The following is a 19,542-nucleotide window of genomic DNA, read 5'->3' on the forward strand; positions in this document are numbered from 1 at the left end:
TATTTTACAATTAAGATTATCTGGGTCCCGGGCCATAGTGATATTCCGGGTAACTGTCAAGCGGATCTCTTAGCCCGAATCGGTACAACTGAACCGGATGAAGATGGCTGTAGGGATTTCGGGATTCCGCTAGCCACCTGTGGATTGCTCTTCCATAGCTGGGCCTCGAGTCAGCTCAGCAAACGTTGGGCGGACACTACGTCTTGTAGGATATCAAGATCTTTCTGGCCGAAAGTGGATGGCAGGAGGTCTGCTGAAATAATTGGGTTCACTAAGGCTCACCTATCAATGGTCATTGGGGTTTTGACAGGGCACTGTCCCATGGGTATCCATGCGGTACGTCTCAATATATTGGAAACTCCATCCTGCTGCAGCTGTATGGAGGATGATGAGGTGGAATCACCAAATCACTTTATGCTTGACTGCCCAGCTTTTGCCAGAACTAGGCGAAAGTATTTTGGTCGTGACTCACTTGGATCTCCCGAGGAGCTATCCAAGGTTGAGATCGGGATCATTCGGAACTTTATCGTTGCTACCCAACGATTCTCTAAGTAGTTATATCTACGTCACCGTTAGTTTAGTTTATTATATGTGGTATCACAACGGACCGTCATGTTGTCCAAGTGAGCTTCCTCTCATCAGGGAAGCTACCACCCAACCTAACCTAACCTAGTCTTATCATTAATTTCTAAAAGTTTGTATCTAGTACCAGATTCGTTTCAGCTATATTTTAAATGTAAATTACTTTATTTTTATCATTCTTATTTTAACTCTTAACATGAATTCTTACTAACATCAACAATTAAAACACCTGTTAATTCAACACTCATGTTTAGGCGAACAGTCTGAATTCTAGGTTCTATTAAAGCAAAGATTACACACCTAGTAGTTCGGTAAGAAAATAATTTGTTAAGTCAGATCCGTAATGACGATTACATAAATACATACATTAAAACTAAATTTTGGCATTATCATTTTATATCTACATACTACGTTGATCTATATTCCTCATCAAAGCACAGATAAGTGCATTGAATCACCTCTTCCGACGGTTCAGCTGTATCACAATAGTAACTTATTGGTGCGGGAGTTCGTTCCAAGCGTATTAATGGCATTTTTTTTATTTCCTTTTTAAGTAAGCTAACATTCGTTATGACCTCTTTCAATGCTTGTGGTCCGGATGTACGCCAAAAGTGACAACGCCGGCTTCCATATTGCGGGATCTCAGAGTCGTAGGGTGGACTAAGTATATCAAAGAACGCTGCCATGCCATCAATTGCTGTGATCTCATGATAGTTATTTTCAACGGGTGTGAGAATTGCACATTCAGTATTGGTATCAACTATTTTCGGCTCCACGGCATGTACAAACACTTCTCGTGCACCAGGATCATATAGCGGTTCATTCGGTTTCAACGGTTGTTTAGTATAGCACTGTACTCGCAGCTTTCCATAAATACCACGAAGTAGTCCATGCATACATGGATGATCATGAAGTGGCATCGTATAGCCATCACGCATTACAAAAACGCTCATGGAAACATAATCAGTTTCGAATATGTTAACAAAGGTGCAAGGTGCCCGTCCGCGCTTCTTAATTGACGCTTCAAAATCTTGTGGCTGGAACTGAATGTCACGAAATGTGAGCTGTTCAGTTAGTTGTTTGAGTAATGCAAAGTTCGCTTTAAAGCTTGCTTTATTAGATTGATCAAATGTTTTAATAGCTTGCCGCAAAACACTCATAAATAATGAGGACATCTTTACTAGTTTTATCTGTACTAATTGTACAGATCCTATAGTTCAACGGATTTTACAACGAATATTTTATAAGTACTTTTTCCACTTGAAATGTGATTTCATCTATGATAATGATTTGGCCCGTTTTGATAAACATTTCAGAAACAGCTGTTTACATTCTAAGTTGTTGCCAGATGTATGCTAATTATATTCCCTAAACCATCGTTCTCATATAATAAAACAGAGCCGGCCACACAAATACTAAAACAATTGCATAAGGGTGTGTAAAAATTGAGTGACAACTCCCCACAGTGTGCTAAAAGAAAATGCGGACAGCGAAGTTTGAAATTAAAAAGGACTTTGGTTATTTGATTTCAAGCTAATCCTGACTATATTTACTTATATTCGTACAACTAAGAACGCAGAAGTCGAGCTGGTCATATAAAACTTTTTTATAAAAGAAGGTATGGTGTTTATTCAATTCAAAATTTACTTTGAAAAATTAACTTTTTCATTAAGAAAGAACTATAAAACAAAGTAAATGTAAAGATAGAAATATATTTTCATAACATAAAGTTATTCAATACAAAAAAATTTATGAAAATTAATAAAACTAAGTAGAACGTATAAAAATATATTTATATTAAATTGTCATAATTAATAATATTAATAATAGTTAATAATTAATAATATTTAAATTTTCAATATTAATATGTATGTTCAAAGGAACTTAATAATACTAACTAAAACGTATTAAAAGTCACTTTAATATCGCAGCATATTGTTTTTATTATGTGCCCAAAAAGTAGCACGGACTTTTCCTTTTGCATTCACTGTTGATTTTAGTGAGTGAAAAGCGAAAGCAAACGATCGTGATCACACATCGTTAGTGTCAGTGTGAAAATACGAACTCAAATTGCACAATGTGCAACTTTTGGCCGGCTTTGATTTAAAGTGTAAATTTTGTGTGCAAATTAGTTTTCTATAAGTGTTCATTTTTCAGTTTTTCATAGTTAGGGAATTGGTCCCCCCTGGATATGGTGCTTAAGGGGCCAATAACTCAAGGTTTAGCTTTACTCAGTGTGAATTGATTGTTTTATTACAAAGCCGACCAAAAGTTGCACATTATGCAATTTGAGTTCGGATTTTCACACCGACACTAACGATGTGTGATCACGATCGTTTGCTTTCGCTTGCCACTCACTAAAATCAACAGTGAATGCAAAAGGAAAAGTCCATGCTACTTTTTGGGCACATAATAAAAACAATATGCTGCGATGTTAAAGTGACTTTTAATACGTTTTAGTTAGTGTTATTAAGTTCCTTCGGCCGCGCTTATAAGAAATTACCTGGGTGGGCCCAACACCGGTTTGGAGACCAAAACTATATCCGAGCAAAACACTTAATCAAAATTTTTGTTTGTGGGTACAACAACATTACAACAACCGCAAGAAAATCGCCACGTTTCAATTAGGCTTTCAGACCGCATCTTGAAAGAATATTGATAAGGAAAAATACATATTTTCAAATAAAACAACTACTTTGGCTCATAAAGGGAAAATAAAAAAGAGGGGGTTACTAGTTTTGCTGTTACTTGTTTGTGGTGCAAAAAAACAATACAATAATTTCGTGAGCGTTTTCTTGTGATCTGCATACCGTGCCCATCAGTTATCGAAATTCTCCTTTTCTCAATCCTAATAACTGAAGCATTGACTATCAGTTAATTGCAAACAAAAGTGAGCTGTTTTGTTGGTTTGGTAAGGCGCATGCATCAGCTTCTTTGAAAAGTATGGTCAGATAGGAATCTAATTCTTTTTTTCCCCAGTCCACAACAAGGGGGATCCTGCTAACTGCGCCAAATATCGCGGAATCAGCATTATTCATATCGGATATAAGGTCCCGTCAAGTGTATTGTGTGAAAGATTGAAGCCCACCGTGAAACGACTTATTGGACCTAATCAGTGCGGCTTCAGACCTGGTAAATCAACCATCAACTAGATTTTCACAATGCGCCAAATCTTGGAAAAAAACTCGCGAAAAAAGAATTGATTTTACAGTCGCCTTCGATAGCACGCTGCCTATATGCCACTATGTCTCAACTTGGTCGTTGAGTAACACCAGCCAGAATTGGGAAGGACCTCTCAGAGCTGTTCGAAACTAAACGAGGTTTCAGAGCGGTTTGACCCCATATCGTGCGATTTCTTTAATTAGATGCTAGAAAAATTAAACTATCTGCTGAACTTAACCGCGCTGGAACAGTATTCTATAAAATGTGGAATTGCTGGCGTATGTTGATGAATTGATACTAGCAGCCTGAACACCCGTGGCGGAAGGTTTACTCTCCAATATGGAAGAAGAAATGAAAAAAAAAAAATAATAATAATGGTTTTGATAGTGATGGCTTTGCTGTTATCGAGCAAAGAGTCAGCGCATTTGCCGCTTGGCAACCACGCTAATGTTGGCAGCGATCATTTCGAAATAGTAAAAGACTTCATTTATTTGGGACCCAGGATTAACACTAACAATCTCCTGCGAAGACAGTCACCTTGTAGCGGTGCAGGGGCTTATGCCGACGCATTCGATACTAATTGGTCAGATGGGAGCGGCGCAACCGCGCTCACCTGACAGATGTGGTCGAATGCTATCGGTAACCAGGAACTGTCACCTCCTAATCCAGGGTGTCATGCGTCACCATGCCCATTGAACTGGTTTGCAGCCAGGAGGTCCACAACACCGGGCCACCTTGGGGAGTAATCATAGCCTTACCGCGTCAAGGGGCTCTGCCGCGGCGGACCAACCCAGTTCCCCAAATAAATAATTTGACAACTACGCTTGCCACGTCAAGCATGTTGTCGTACGACAAAAAATGAAGAAAAACAAAAAACCAAAACCAAAACAACAACAAAAAAACCAAACAACAACAGCAACGAAACAAAGAAAACGGGCTCCAAGAAGAGCAGCGGGCAAAGCAGTAGCAGGCCACGCAAGTACTCCAGGCAATTCTTGGAGAGCCTCTCGAGAGAGGAGGCAATGCTCTTCTTAGAGCATATGAGGGATGACGAACCTCCCTCCACCAGTGCTGGAGTGCGCAGAGAACCGGCTCTTAAACCCGCGAACCCAAAGGGCGACACAGATACCCAAGGAAAGCAACGCGGGCCAGAAGAGCATAATAAGCAAAAGGCGACGAAACCCGCGATCCCCAGAGGCATCTCGGCCACTGGTGAGCAGCGCGGGCAAATCAAGGAAGGGGAGCAGGAGGGACAGGCGTCGAGCAATAAACCCGCGAACCATGGAGGGCCCAGTACCACCATAGAGCATCGCGGGCCTCCCGAGGAAAGAGGTACAGCAACCAAACGTAGCTCCGAGGGTACCTCTACACATACGAGAGAAGGTGGCAACAACCATCCTAGCAGGCCTTCTAGAGAGCCGAGTAAGCATGGGCGATCACCGTCGCAGCATGATTCTGAAAGCAGCTCACAAGGCAGCTGTGATAGGACCCAGAAAGGGAACGACACCAGACGAAACCGGGAAGAGTGGAGGACCAACAGAAGGCATAACAGAGGCAGGCAACCTGCACTACCACCACCGGGCAGACCAGGATCGCTTACGGACAAATGGCGCCTGGGACTAAGTGGGTCAGGTATAAAATGGTATCTCCGTTGCCTTGAGGAGGGCCTGTCGCCCAGGGAGGCAAGAGCCAGGGCAGACGAGCACAGGCAGAAACCAGCCAACGAGCAGAGATCAGCGACCGCCGAACGGAGGAATAGAGGCGAAAGTAGAGCACAGCCAGCGGCAGCTGGCCAGCATACACCCGGTCCCGCTGAAAACCGTAGGATCGGGCAGATCACACCGGAGGAAACTCCCAGTTCAAAAAGGCAACGGTACCATGCTCCGCAGATCACAGCAACCATGCGCCGGGAGAATTTGGCCAGGGCGACCGGGTTACCCGCTGAGACAGCACCAAGGCAGCAGAGCTACTCGGACGCCCTTAGGGGTATCCGAGTGGCTGTGCTGCCCAGGAACTACCCAGCGGATGCCCTCAGTCAAGAGGACCTGACGATTCTCCAGGAACAGATAATGGAGGGAGTGTTCGGGGGGTGTGGGCATGCCCTAATATTTTGCGGGGTGTATTTCAGAGCAGGGGTCTTCCTCGTAGACTGCGAGGACGAGAGAACAGCGAAGTGGCTCGAAAAGGTAGTACCAACACTCGAGGGGTGGACAGGGCCACCATTATGTACGAGGCGCTGGGATGATATACCGCCCACACATAATGTGACAATGTTCCTCCCCAGGAGTGCGGAACGCCCCTAAGAATTTGTGATCCGGCTCCTCGCGAACCAAAACGAGGGCCTCAAAACGCAAAGGTGGCGCATCATAAATTGCAGCGCGGAAGAAACGGGCCTACGTCAGCTCACTCGTAGGAATGGTTTCAAGCTGCATTACAGATATGGCTTGATCCATGTGAGACCTTGGAGGCAACCAGGCAACAGTGAGCGGCCAGAAGAAAGGGCGGAGGCAGAGGGCATCGACAAACACGAGACGTCGGACGAGGACATGTCGGACGCAAGCACCGACACCATCCGAGCATGTGAGTCCACAAACCCTTCCACCGCAGCAATCGGAAGCGATGCAATCGCACAGCCAAGGGATGATGAAATCCCTACCACACAGGAGCTCATCGAGGGCTTGAACCTCCAGGAGCTGGCATTAAACAAGCAGGACGACAGCGAGAGCGGGTTGTCGGATTACGACGATCCGAAAACAGATATAAACTATTTTTGCATTACAGAGTTTTTAAGTCGAGATTTGGTGGTGGTGCAAATCGATGCAAAGATCAATGGGGACGACTGCAGCATTGTGCTAGCCGCAGCCTATTTCCCGGGGGACGACAACATGGTCCCCCCAGATAACGTACAGAAGCTGGTAGCTCACTGCAGAAGAGCGAAACTTCCTCTAATCATAGGAAGCGATGCTAACTTCCACAATACGGAATGGGGCAGCAGTGATACCAACCAAAGGGGTGAGTGTTTGCTAGAATATATAGCCAGCAATGATTTAAGTATATACAACGTCGGGAGTAAACCGACGTTTGTTACGAGAGCTAGGGCAGAAGTCCTTGATATAACACTCGGCAACAACCTAACTGAGAATATGATCGCGAAATGGAGGGTCTCAGAAGAACCCTCCCTTTCGGACCACAGAATCATAAGGTTCGAGCTGGGCGCTGTATCGGGGCAAACCAACCCTAGAAGAAATCCCAGGAAAACAGACTGGGACAGCTACAAAAGTATTATAGAAGCTAACATAGATAGCCTTAAGAGTAAAGGCAGAAGTACCAATTGTACCGAGTTAGAGAGCAGGGTGGAAAGGGCAAATCAAATAATGATAGATGCCTGTAACTCCAGTTGCCGTGTCTCCTTGATTAAGGGTAAGAAGGCAACCCCCTGGTGGTCTTATGACCTGACGTTGCTAAAGAGGAAAGTCTGGAAACTCTTTAACGAGGCAAGGAGAACCGGCAACTGGGAGGAATACACCCAAAATCTAACTAAGTACAATAAGGAGATAAGAAAAGCAAAAAGGGAAAGTTTTAGGAATTTCTGTGAGGGAATTTCCAGCACGCCTGCAGCGGCAAGGCTACACAAGGCCCTAGCCAAAGAGCAGAGACAGACAAACCTAGCAATTAGGCTCCCAGACGGTACCTATACCGAAACGATGGAAGAGCGAGCAAAGGCCTTGCTACAAACGCATTTTCCTGAGGCCTCCCCGCAAGTACCGGAACCTGTATTCCCCAGAGTTAGACCAACCCCATCGGACTGGCAACTAGCCAACTCCCTCTTTTGTGAGGCCAGAGTCAAATGGGCAGTGGAATCTTTTGAGAAATACAAATCTCCGGGGGTGGATGGCATCTACCCGGCGCTAATGCAGCAAGGGACACAGATGATCCTACATCTCGCCAGGGTCATGAGAGACAGCCTGGCATTGGCATATATACCCACGATGTGGAGAAGAGCAAGAGTAGTATTCATACCAAAGGTAGGTAAAAAGGACTATTCACAAGCAAAGTCCTTCAGACCAATAAGTCTAACCTCCTTTGTCTTGAAGGCAATGGAAAAGATAATAGACCAAGAAATCAGGTCGAACGCCCTCAAGAGCTGGCCCCTACATTATAGCCAGCATGCCTACAGAGCGGGTAGGTCCACGGACACAGCTCTGTACCAGTTAACATCTGAAATACAGAGGGCGTTCGAAACAGGGGAAACAGTGCTTTGCGCTTTCCTTGATATTGAGGGTGCCTTTGACAACACATCTCACGAAAGCGTAAACATAGCACTGCAGAGAAGAGGAGTTCAGGTGCCAATCCAAAAATGGATTGACAATCTACTCCGCACAAGAATCGCTGAAGCTCAAGTAGGCAGCAGCGCAGTTAAGGTTATTACAACGAGAGGGTGCCCTGTCACCCCTTTTGTGGAGCCTAGTAGTGGATGAACTCCTGCAAAATCTATCAGACAGTGGCATAAGATGCCAAGGATTTGCTGACGACGTCGTCATAATTGCAAGGGGTAAATTCGAGAGTACGCTCTGTGACATAATACAAAGAGCATTGAACATTACAAGGGAATGGTGCGCCAATGTGAGTCTTAACATCAACCCATCTAAGACAACCATCATCCCCTTCACCAGAAGAAGGGTCCTACCAGCCCTGAGAGCAATAACAATAGATGGCGTGGAACTAGAATATGGAACCGCAGTGAAGTACTTGGGGATCACTTTTGACACCAAGCTCTTATTGAAACAACACTTCGACTCCATGAAGACTAGGGCCACGAGGTCCATCATGGTATGCAAACGTCTAGCAGGCAAATTATGGGACTGTAGCCCACACGTGCTAAGATGGATGTATACCATGATAGTAAAACCTATGATAACATATGGCTCAATAGCCTGGGCATCGAGAACAACTCGGACGACGACGAGGCAAGCACTGTCAAAACTTCAGCGACTGGCATGTGTGTGCATCACGGGAGCCATGCGCACATGCCCCACATCAGCGCTGGAAGCTATCCTCGATCTAACCCCGCTGCATATATCGATAGAGCAGTCAGCCAAGCGAGCCCTCCTTAATATCGTCAAGGAGGGCTCGGGCAAAGGTAAAGTCATATCGTCCCGGAACATGGAGGAATTGAGAGAGAAGATCCCAATCTCTCAACTCCCGAGGGATGACATCCTCAGGCAGATAGTATATGAGAAAAGATATAAAGTAGAACTGGGAGACAAGGGTACGTGGGAAGAAAACAGCATTGAGAGCATTCAGCAGCTAAACAGTATAGTATGGTATAACGATGGCTCGAAGACCCCAGAGGGGATTGGATCTGGAGTCGTTGGACCCAGAGCCAAGATATCAATACCCCTGGGAGCATACCCGAGCATTTGGCAAGCGGAGGTATTCGCCATAAGCCAGTGCGCGGACCTGAACCTTCAGCGGAAATACTCCAATGGGCAAATTGCCATACTCAGTGACAGCCAGGCCGCCCTCAAGGCCATCTCGATATTTGAAATAAAATCAGCACTAGTCCTTGAGTGCGTGGAAAAGCTAAATCAACTAGGAGCACACAATGAACTACTGTTGGCCTGGGTTCCTGGCCACAGGTGAGTCGAGGGAAACGAGCAGGCGGACAGCCTGGCCAGAGAAGCAGCAACGATACGACCTATTGTTCCTGAGCCATTCCTGCCAGTAGGCCCACAGGAAATTAGGGGGCATCTATTAGCAGAAGAAAAGGAAAAGAGGGAAGAACACTGGCGTAATATGCCAGGCCTGAGACAATCTAAGCTACTGTTAGGGGGTTACTGCACAACTCGATACAGGGCATTTATAGGCCTCTCGAAAAATAACACACAAATGCAAAAGCTGGGTATAATATCGAACAACACATGCCGATTTTGTGATCGATCAGCGGAGACGGCGGACCATATCCTCCTGGAGTGTGATGCAATCTCAAGACGTAGAGCTAAGTTTATGGGCTCACCATGGCCAGAGCATTCTCACATCAAATCCCTAAAGCCAGGTGAACTGCTAGGGTTCATCAGTGATGTCGGCTTGGATGAGGTGTTGTGAAGCAAATGAGGGCACAATAGACCAATGGTCGCAGTGCGATCCTCAATTAATTATCTATCTATCTAACACTAACAATAATATCAGATCTACAATCCAGCGAAGAATCACTCTTGCCAATAAATGCTACTTTAGACTATGTATGCAATTGAAAAGTAAACTACTCTATCGGCATGAATTTGACCTGCTTTTGCACTTTCCGTCAGCCGTTAATCTGACAGTCGAATTTTTGACCATTATTCAGTCGGTACCTGAAGCACCTCAGACTAATACCGTTCACCTCACGACAACCGGTATATACACTGCGCACTGGGCGCCCGTATGGAGTTCTATTTTTCCGATGCGCTGCGATTTTTCTCACAACATTGCTCTCAGTGGGCAGTAGTTAGATCAAAGTGGAGAAGCTTCCTGATGGCAAAGTTTCCTTGTGTTACTGCTTGTGCGTATTTTAGCTGCCACGAAGATATTAAATAAAATAAAAATAAATACAAAGCGCTATATACCGCCGAAAAGATTTATTTTGTGTCATATTTCTTTTAATTTTTCCTACCGGGACGGGATCTATATTTTTTACGCTGACTCCGAACGGCATATACAAGACAGATGAGTTTTCACTGAGAAGCTTGTCATGGCAGAAAACTGAAAAAACTTGGTTATAAATTTTTGATGTTGCTTTGCCCGGAACTTGAATCCATTATCTTCGGTGTGGTAGGCGAAGCACGCTACCACTACATCGCGGCGAAGTCTATTAACTACACAAAATCAACGTCGTCCGCTTTACTTTTCCTGCCACTATCGCTATGCTCAATTGTTCTTCCGCTTCCTCCAACCCTCCTCGCATTTCCTGTGTGTCGGTGATGTTAGCTTTTGCATTCACGAGCACATCAATTGTCTCTTTGTATGGGTTCTTGAGTACATGTTGCTAGATGCAATTGTTTTGACGCAGGCCTCATCCCTCGCTGTTCCTACCGTAAGGTAATATCAGCGTTCATGAGGGTATAAACAGATGTACAACTGTATTTTGGTAATCAAAATTTACGAGCCACTCTGTGGGGCAGCGTTAATAATTATGGTTTTATAAAACAAAAAAAAAAAAAAAACAATAAATGGTTTTATGGGACGCTTCTTACGGCAGCTGGTTCTGTGTACCAGATCGGATCGAGTTTTTTCCCGACCAAAGGTTGTAATTTCAGTGTAACCCCGTTTAATTTGTTACGCCATTCCCACAAATTGTCATTCTCCGAGCAGATTCTTGCAGCGAGACTGCTTTATACTCTCCTGCTCCGGGAAGGTGTTGAACCTAACCCCGGCCAAGGAAAAGGTTTTCTGGGTGTGCCGGAAACGAAGTTTTTTTGTGTCACATGCAAAGAACGGTTGCACCGAATGGGGTGTTCTGGGTTAGATCCCAACATTCGTCGACTCTGTCGTTTCTTCAAAACTTGTGTGACATTTGACTAGATGTTCTGCGCCCAGCAACGGAAATCCCCCGACGGTACTCCAGTGCTTCATGAAGCGGCACAACATCCGCATAGCTGCACATAATATCCACACAAAAGATCCGGCTAGAGGTAATAAAGGCAGATTCACTTTTATCACCACCACAGTGAAGTATATTTTATTTGATCCCGACATCAGCCACAGGGACAATATCCTGGCGCATCAAGGCACATCTGCCCGGTTAGGCAATGCGAATCTAGAAATTATTAACTTCTACATCCCTGCTGTCACCTGCTTCTCTAGTAGATATTGCACTGATGTCAGTGGCCTTCTCATTGGTGAAAACAGCATCATTCTTGGCGATTTTAATGACAACCACGATCTGTGGCACTCGGATATATAAGGTAAGGTCATTGAATCCGCGTCGTCTCCATTTGTTCACGCTGGAAGAATTGCGGAAATCCGGCCACATTCTCGAACGGAGGCCGCAAAGAGGGAACGTGACCTTGTAAGACAGCAACGCCAAGGCATATAAACTTGCGCATCGGATTGCACGTAGACAAACACAAGCTGGAGAAAAGGGCGGAACACCTAAAAAACTGCAATATCTCTGCCCGTGTAGGTAAAGTTTGATCAACCGTAAAGTCCCTCTGAAACCCGAACACAATAAGAAAATATCCTTCGCCCTTGGCAACGTGCTATCGGATGCGAAGAAATGGGCGAGCGCTTGCTGTCGGCAATATTTAATGCATTCCTTGGTCGAAAAATCTAGACTGCGGGCCAACACATGCGCGCACAAGTACATATAAACATAGCGCCCCCACGAATACCATCAACGCCAAAGCGGTTGAAGAAGCCACCGAGCATGCTAAACCATCTAAAGCAATACCCCCCGACTGGATTGCTATGCCGATGCTTAAAAGCCTTAGCCATGAGGGATTAACATATCTGGCGCTGTTCTTCAACCTGTCTCGGTCCACTTTCGTCATCCCTGAAAATTGGAAACTAGCTTAGACTTATCAAAATCCTTTGATACAGTCAATCACAGAATGTTACTGCAAGACTTGTAAGGTTCCACCCCCACCCTTCCGCCCAGTCATCAAAGGTCCTATCCCCACTTTTATTTTTTACATATCTAAGCTCTCTTTTCGACAAGAAGGAGTTACGATTGTGTCCTACGCCGGTGACTGCAGGATAATGGCAACAGGTTCTGGCCCATCCATCGATAAGTTATGCTACGGAGGTTCCGTAGTCACTTCGCGAAATCTCACACTGTCATCGACAAAACCCTCGGCGATCTTAATCACAGCGTGGACATGGGAAATGCCGGCCATATTGGGCATCCTTGTCGATTACTTTACAAGCTGTCTCATATCTAAAAATATTGGGTGCAATGTCCTATCAGGATCTAAATTTTGGCGAGCATGCAGCCTTATCTCAATGGCAGTGTTTTAACCAACTTAGGTAGATTTGGGAGACATAAAATTTTTCGAGTGGGAACACTTTACGTGAAAAGCTCCATATGTATATATGTATGTATATTAACCTGGGTTGATTTGTACGGACGAAAGTTAACCGATATTGCGCCATCGATTTTTCGATAGGATTTGGGCTCAGGAAAAAAAAGTTCCACCACGAATAATTGTCGAGCATGCGAAAAAAAATGGCGAAAGGGTAAATTTTTCGACCAAAACACTCCCCAAAGCCCAAAAAATATTTTTTTTAAACTGTTGTAAAAACGCTGGCGACAAAAGTTTTTTGCAAAAAAAATTATTTTTTGGGTTTTGGGCAGTGTTTTGGTTGAAAAATTTACCCTTCCGCCATTATTTTTTCGCAGGCTCGAAAATTATTTTTTGGGTATGCGTAGTAATGTTGGCCGATCCCGTGATTTTTGAGGAGCAATGTTATCTGTGATTGTGACCGCTCAGTCACAGTAGCTTTTAACCGTGACTGTGACTGAAAAAAATACCACGCCAACAGGAATCAGTTTTGGTAATTCTATATGACAGCATGATACTGTTAATACGTGTCCAAAAATATCGAGAGAGGTGTCAAAAGACACGTATTGCCCTCGACAACAACAATCCGAAGGCGGGAAATAAAAATTGTGGGTCTGTCAAGAGATATTTGTGAAAGAAATTGAAAATTTTCATGTGGTTGTTGTAATTTTGAAGAGTTTGTGATACCCACAAAAAAATTGTGAACATAAGTGTTTTGCGCGGATATAGTTTTGGTCTCCAAACCCGTTTCGGAGCACTCCAGGGTCATTTTCCGGGTTTTCGTTAATATTATTTGAACGAGCTAAAATTTTTATTTTCCGCCTTCGGCTTATTGTTGTCGAGGTCAATACGCGTCTTTTGACACCTCTCTCGATATTTTTGAACGCGTATTAACAGTGTCATGCTGTCATATAGAATTAACTCAGTTTTATATTTTTTCCTGCGGATTGTGTTGCGAATAATAAACACTGCGTAATTTTTTGAGACATCTACTGTTATTCAGTCGCAGCTTAAGAAACTTGCTCATTGTATTGGTTCATAGCATAGAAGCGATTTGTTCCTGTGATGAGAGCTATGTTTGAATCTGTGATTGGTAACGGGAAATAAACGCTGTCACAGGCAATCAGTCACGAATATTCCTTGTAAGCTGTCGCTGAAGTGTATTTTGATATTTCAGTAGCTGTGACAAAATCACAGGTACACGGATATTTGCCATCTCTAATGCTTAGTGGAACTTTTTTTCTGAGCCCGAATCCTATCGAAAAATCGATGGCGCGATATCGGTTAATAAATCGACCCAGTCTAATATATAACCCTATATATCAACTGAATAATTTTATTAAATTGCATGCTCATTGTGTGTTTCACTCAGAACAATGTCTCTTAATTAAGCGCTAATAATCTTTTTTTTTTTTGCACAACAGAAGTATTTAGTGGGTGCACGGAAAGTGAGATTCCGCAATTGATTTTTGAATGAAAAAGTCAAACTTGTTTGATTCTTAATTCTATTGTTCTGTTTATTACTAATTCGGAAAGATTATGTTTGCGTACCTAATGGTTTGTAGGATAGCTGGTTTTCGGATTAAAATATACATTTATTGGCTACAAACTTATTACCTAATAAAAGAGCAACAACAAATTTGATTGATGTTTCTTAATGCAATCATTTTGGTACTCAGCAGCTTAAGTCAATCAACAATTTTAAAGATTTATTAGAATGGTTTCATTCACCTTTAGTAGGGAACAGAAAAAGTGCCTTCGTTGAAAAGCATTCCAATTTAACAGAAAATTTGGCTGATTACAGAGGATTTTGCGACCAGAGCCAAGGTCTGAAGATTGGATGCTTAGACCTAGTTTACATATATCGAGATTATCTTCATTATCTTTCTTAACTCCTAATAGTAAATTATATAACAAGATTTCTAAAAATAAATTTTTCCCTTCGACAATCGGTAATTATGATCAAATTTAAGAGATGCAAAATTCTACCTCTAGAGTGCAGTACAATATAAAAGATAAACGTGAAAATTTGACAGAAAATAATCCTAGGGATGGAAAATTTTGTAACGAATTTAGGGAAATTCTGCTTATTTGCAACTTTCTGCTAACGTTCGAATCGCTAAACTGTTGCATAAATCACTCCAATATTCTGTATTGCAAAATGGACTACGTTGGGAGTAGTACAATTATACTTCACAATTAAACTTCACTTCGCAACTGATAGCGTGTTTAAATCAAACTAATTACTGACTACTCAGCTTTCGCTGCTTTTATACTCTCTGTTGCCTCGCTCACCCATTTCTCCTAAGGTCTAGTAACTTCGCGAACTTCATGTCTGGTTCCCAGCCATATATGTACATGTATATTTGCAGTTTATAGTCTCTCGCATAACCATATGCGTGTGTATATGTGAGTACTACTTCGGCTGATGTTGAGTATCTCTCTGCTGCCTTGTATGTACATGTGTAAATGATGATTAATGTGTTTATGTAGCTTGCTTTAATGTTGTTGTGCCTTTATTTAATAACTTTAGGGATGTGAGTATCAATTTGTGATGCTAATATTCGTCACAATATATAAAAGCGTAGATTATTTTACTGCATTGTCACGATGAACTCAACTTTATATGTGTAAGGTTTTCAAGTTTCTAACTAATAAAAAAGCTATAAATGTAATCCGTAATTGACAAATGTTTAATATCTTCCTTACAGCCAACGTTTAAAAATCATCGAGAGATCACTGAGGCTTTGTAAAAATACAAAGTTCGGTTGATGTATATGGTGGAGATAGTCAGTATTTCGTGTTTTCTGACGAATGTCACTTTTCAAATTGATCGCTGTTTGATCTAGGGAGCTAAAGTTTAATTTTTTCTACCATTTGGCAGATACACCCACTAGTTCTTAATACATTTATAAGTATCTTTTTCGCTATCTATGAATCTATATGTATTCCAAAGTTTCCTGTACCAACAAAAAAGATTAGGAATATCTTTTAGGGCCATATCTGTTTTTCTTGAAGTAAACCTCAAAGTTTAAAATCCAAACCCAAATTCAATTAAAAAGAGTACCTTGCGCGATTTAAATCCGAGAAGATGAAGGCCGAGCTTTTCTTCCACGTACTCCTATTAAATTTTTCCTACAAATGTGCAAGATTGATTAGACAAACACGTTTTATGTCGCCTGCGAACAGCAGATGAATTTTCATCGATAATTTGTTTATACCGACACAATAACCGTGCTGTGAAAAACCGATTTGGTTCACCACATATTTGCTTAAAGCATTTATAAGCACAATGCTATATCGATATCAAAGCAAACGTCCTTAAATAACTAATTAAATACTTTTCATTGAACAGCTTAAATTTCAAAATATCTGCAAGAAATTGCATCTGTCCTTTTATTATCCAAAACCTATTTTTATTTTAAAACCCAAAACATATTTGTTGTTATTGTGACAAATATTCACATCACTAAGTGATACTAGCATCCCTAATCCGATACTAAGCAGCAACTCGTATGTGCGTAAACAAATCAATCATCATCTACACATGTACATACAAGGCAACAGAGAGATACTCACCATCAGACGAAGTAGTACTCACATATACAGACGCATATGGCTACAAACTACAAATGTAGCATGAAGCTCACGAAATTACTAGACCTTAGGAGAAATAGGTGAACGAGGAAACCGAGAGTATAAAAGCAATGCAAGCTGAGGCATGACTAAGCCGTTTTGATTTATACGCGCTATTGGTTCTGAAGTATAATTGTGAAGTATTACTCCTGAAGCAATCTAAATAAAGACCAGTTTGCAATACTAAATAGTGGAGTGATCTTATCCAACAGTTTAACGATTGGAACGTTAGCAGAAGGTTTCAAATAAGCGGAATTTCCCTAAATTCGTTACGTTATTTAAGTAAAATAATTGTGACGAACAGTTTATTCTCAATACGCGTTCACTCCGAAAAGTGATTATACGATTGTTCTAACCGTTTGGAAAAATTAGCTACCGATTTGAAAAGCTAGGTGGCGTAACTTCTTATTTTCAAAACGATTTGAAAAACTGTTTAAGCATGTGTTTTGAGGGGAAATCGCAGTAAATTAAAGCGACGTATGCGCACGTATAAACGAAGTATGAGAAACTTTTCGTGACAAAAATGCAATAGGAGTGTTTGTCAAACCACTGCAAGGGGCGACCCCACTTAGAAAACTTTTTTTTAATTAAAAATACCGTTTTCTAAATTTTTTATGTTGCCTTGCCTGAGATTTGAACTCAGAGTCCTTCGCGTGATGTCCACCACACCACGACAGCCGCTTAACCCAGACTAGCGAATTAATTTTGACATATAACAGGGCCCGTGTTAATTTGACTATCAGTGACTGAAAACCAATTTCACTCAAACGGTAACTATGCAACTGTCAAAATATTTCTAAAATGCATTGTTTATCTTTAACAGCTGTTTCTCGCAATTTCTTTTTTGAGTCATAAGCCACCTTTTCATAGACCGGGTCACATATAGTGTACTATTTGTCGCTAGTTTACATATGTCATTATTCCGATCCACCAATTCAGAGCTATTGTGATTTAAATAAATATAGTGTAAAAATACTAAAAAACACTCTTTTAAATAATACTGAACTAAAAAGTTACAAATAATTTTGAAAATAAGTTTAAAACAATAATAAACGAAACTAGTATCATTGTGAAAAAATCGTCGGGCGCTCGATATACGAAAAATATGACACAAAAAGCGCCCAGGCTTTTTTCACTTCTAATACTAGTATTTTTCGTTCATTATTGTTCGAAAATTATTTTGAAAATTATTTTAACTTTTTAGTTCGCTATTAGCTGTGTTTTTTTACACGCATTACATAAACACTCAAGCTTTGTATGGACTGCTAAGTGTTAAACTTTATCTACACCACTGAAATTATGGCGCAGAAAATTAGTACCGCTAAATTTCAGTATGCATTATACTCAGTTGCAACTGAAATGTGTCTCTTTTATCTCTACACTATTCTCCACTAATGCCCGGATTTTCAGTGCGAGTTTAAACTACAGTTAAAGTTGACTAGAGCTTAACCCTGCTACTTCGGTCGCGTAAGCTGAGATGAGCAGCAAAATTTTATGTTATCGATCAAAGCGGCTAGAACATAAAGAGTTTACTCTGGGTGCCTTTCTACACATGCATGTTCCCCAGCAAACATCAATAAAACAGTTAGGGTTCTTCACATACAAGCAAAAGGCCGACGTCTCAACGTACTCGAAAACATGGAAATCTGCAAACAGAAAACATTCGACGATAGAATAATAAACGAACAGATAAACACAATTTCTGACACAATATTCGAGCCTTTAAAACTTGTTTACAAGAAGCAAAGTAAACACAGAGGTACAACAGACAAACACACAAGAACAAATAAACACAAAACATCAATTTTGACAATACCTGTTCATTTACCTACGAACTATAAATACAGGACAAAAACAGATGAGAACGAAAATCGACACTGATGATGGCACAATGCCGAAACCGGTTTGTTTAAAAACCAAATTTGACAAGGGATGACGGAAAATCATTCCAATATACATCACATCGAGGGGGCTTTTAACAATGTCTTACCGGGGGCTATCGAAAGAGCTCTGGTTGGTTTAGGAGTCGATGGGGCTCTGGTTGAATTATTAACAAACTTCTTTCCATCAGAATTGTCGCAGCGGAGAGGGGAGGGGCCATAATTGAGAGGAGGGTCTGCAGGGGCCCGCCATAGGGGGGTATAATATCCTCTGCTCTGGGTTGTGGTAGTCAATGAGCTTCTTGTGGAGCTGGAAGCCAATGGTTGTAGGGTAATTGCCTATGCAGATGACCTCGCTATCTTAGTCAGGGGCAAATATCTGGGCACTCTGCGCGATATTATGCAGGGCTACCTGGATACCGTGGCTAGGTGGGCTGAATCATGTGAATTGGCGGTCAACCCGTCATTGGAATTGGTTCTTTTTACAAGGAGATATAAGATGCCCGATTTCAGAACTCCCTCGATTGGAGGGGCACCGTTGGTACTTTCTGATAGGGTCAAATATTTGAGGATTGTTTTGGACAAGACACTGCCCTGGAGACGCAGATAGGGCCAGGAAGACTTCGGTTGCCTTATACTGCTGTAGTGGGGGGGGGGGGGGGGGGGGGGGCTATAGGAAAGAGATGGGGACTCTCGCCAGGAGTAGTACACTGGCTTTATGAGATGGTGGTCAAACCGTTTCTGCTCTATGGGGTGCTGGTCTGTTGGAAAGCACTGAACACGGCGAGCAACTCCAAAATGTTAGTGTCAGTGCAACGGGCGGCGCTGATCGGTATCAGTGGCGCTCTCAGAACAACACCTACCTTGGCACTGAATTTCATACTGAACATATATCGAGTAGATATTGCGGGAAAGGCGGCCGCGGCCCGGTCGTTAGTCAGGCTTCGTGATATTGGCTAAGAGCTTTCTGACTTCGCACACTCCAGCCTTCTTACTAGTTTCGACTTTATCCCGGACAGGACGGAATATTGTATGCCAATAACTGCTCCCTGTACAACCTTCACCCCAGTCATTCCACCGAGAGAGGTGTGGGGAAAAGGAATTATCTGGGGCAGGCGACCGTTTAAATTGTTCACGGATGGGTCGAAGTTGGACGGAAAGGTTGGAGGGGTGGGGGGTCTTTTGTCAAGAGCTAAATGTAAGCCGCAAGTTTAAGTTGGCTGATCACTGCAGTGTATTCTAAG

The 19,542-nt window shown here is 42.3% G+C and overlaps 1 protein-coding gene across 1 annotated transcript; it reads right to left on the bottom strand.

Annotated features, from left to right (window-relative positions):
- Nucleotides 1-717: 717 nt before the first annotated feature.
- LOC137253058 (2-aminoethanethiol dioxygenase) lies at nucleotides 718-1,905 on the bottom strand. The gene has a single exon (XM_067789362.1). It carries the CDS (start codon nucleotides 1,755-1,757, stop codon nucleotides 990-992), a length of 768 nt encoding a protein of 255 aa, XP_067645463.1. The 5' UTR covers nucleotides 1,758-1,905; the 3' UTR covers nucleotides 718-989.
- Between the last annotated feature and the right edge of the window lie 17,637 nt (nucleotides 1,906-19,542).

Source organism: Eurosta solidaginis, chromosome 5 (genome assembly GCF_040869045.1).
Source record: "Eurosta solidaginis isolate ZX-2024a chromosome 5, ASM4086904v1, whole genome shotgun sequence".
Lineage (NCBI taxonomy): Eukaryota > Metazoa > Arthropoda > Insecta > Diptera > Tephritidae > Eurosta > Eurosta solidaginis.

What these genes read in the sequence shown, in the direction of transcription:
- LOC137253058 (XM_067789362.1), bottom strand. Translation starts at nt 1,757, where the DNA reads ATGTCCTCATTATTTATGAGTGTTTTGCGGCAAGCTATTAAAACATTT.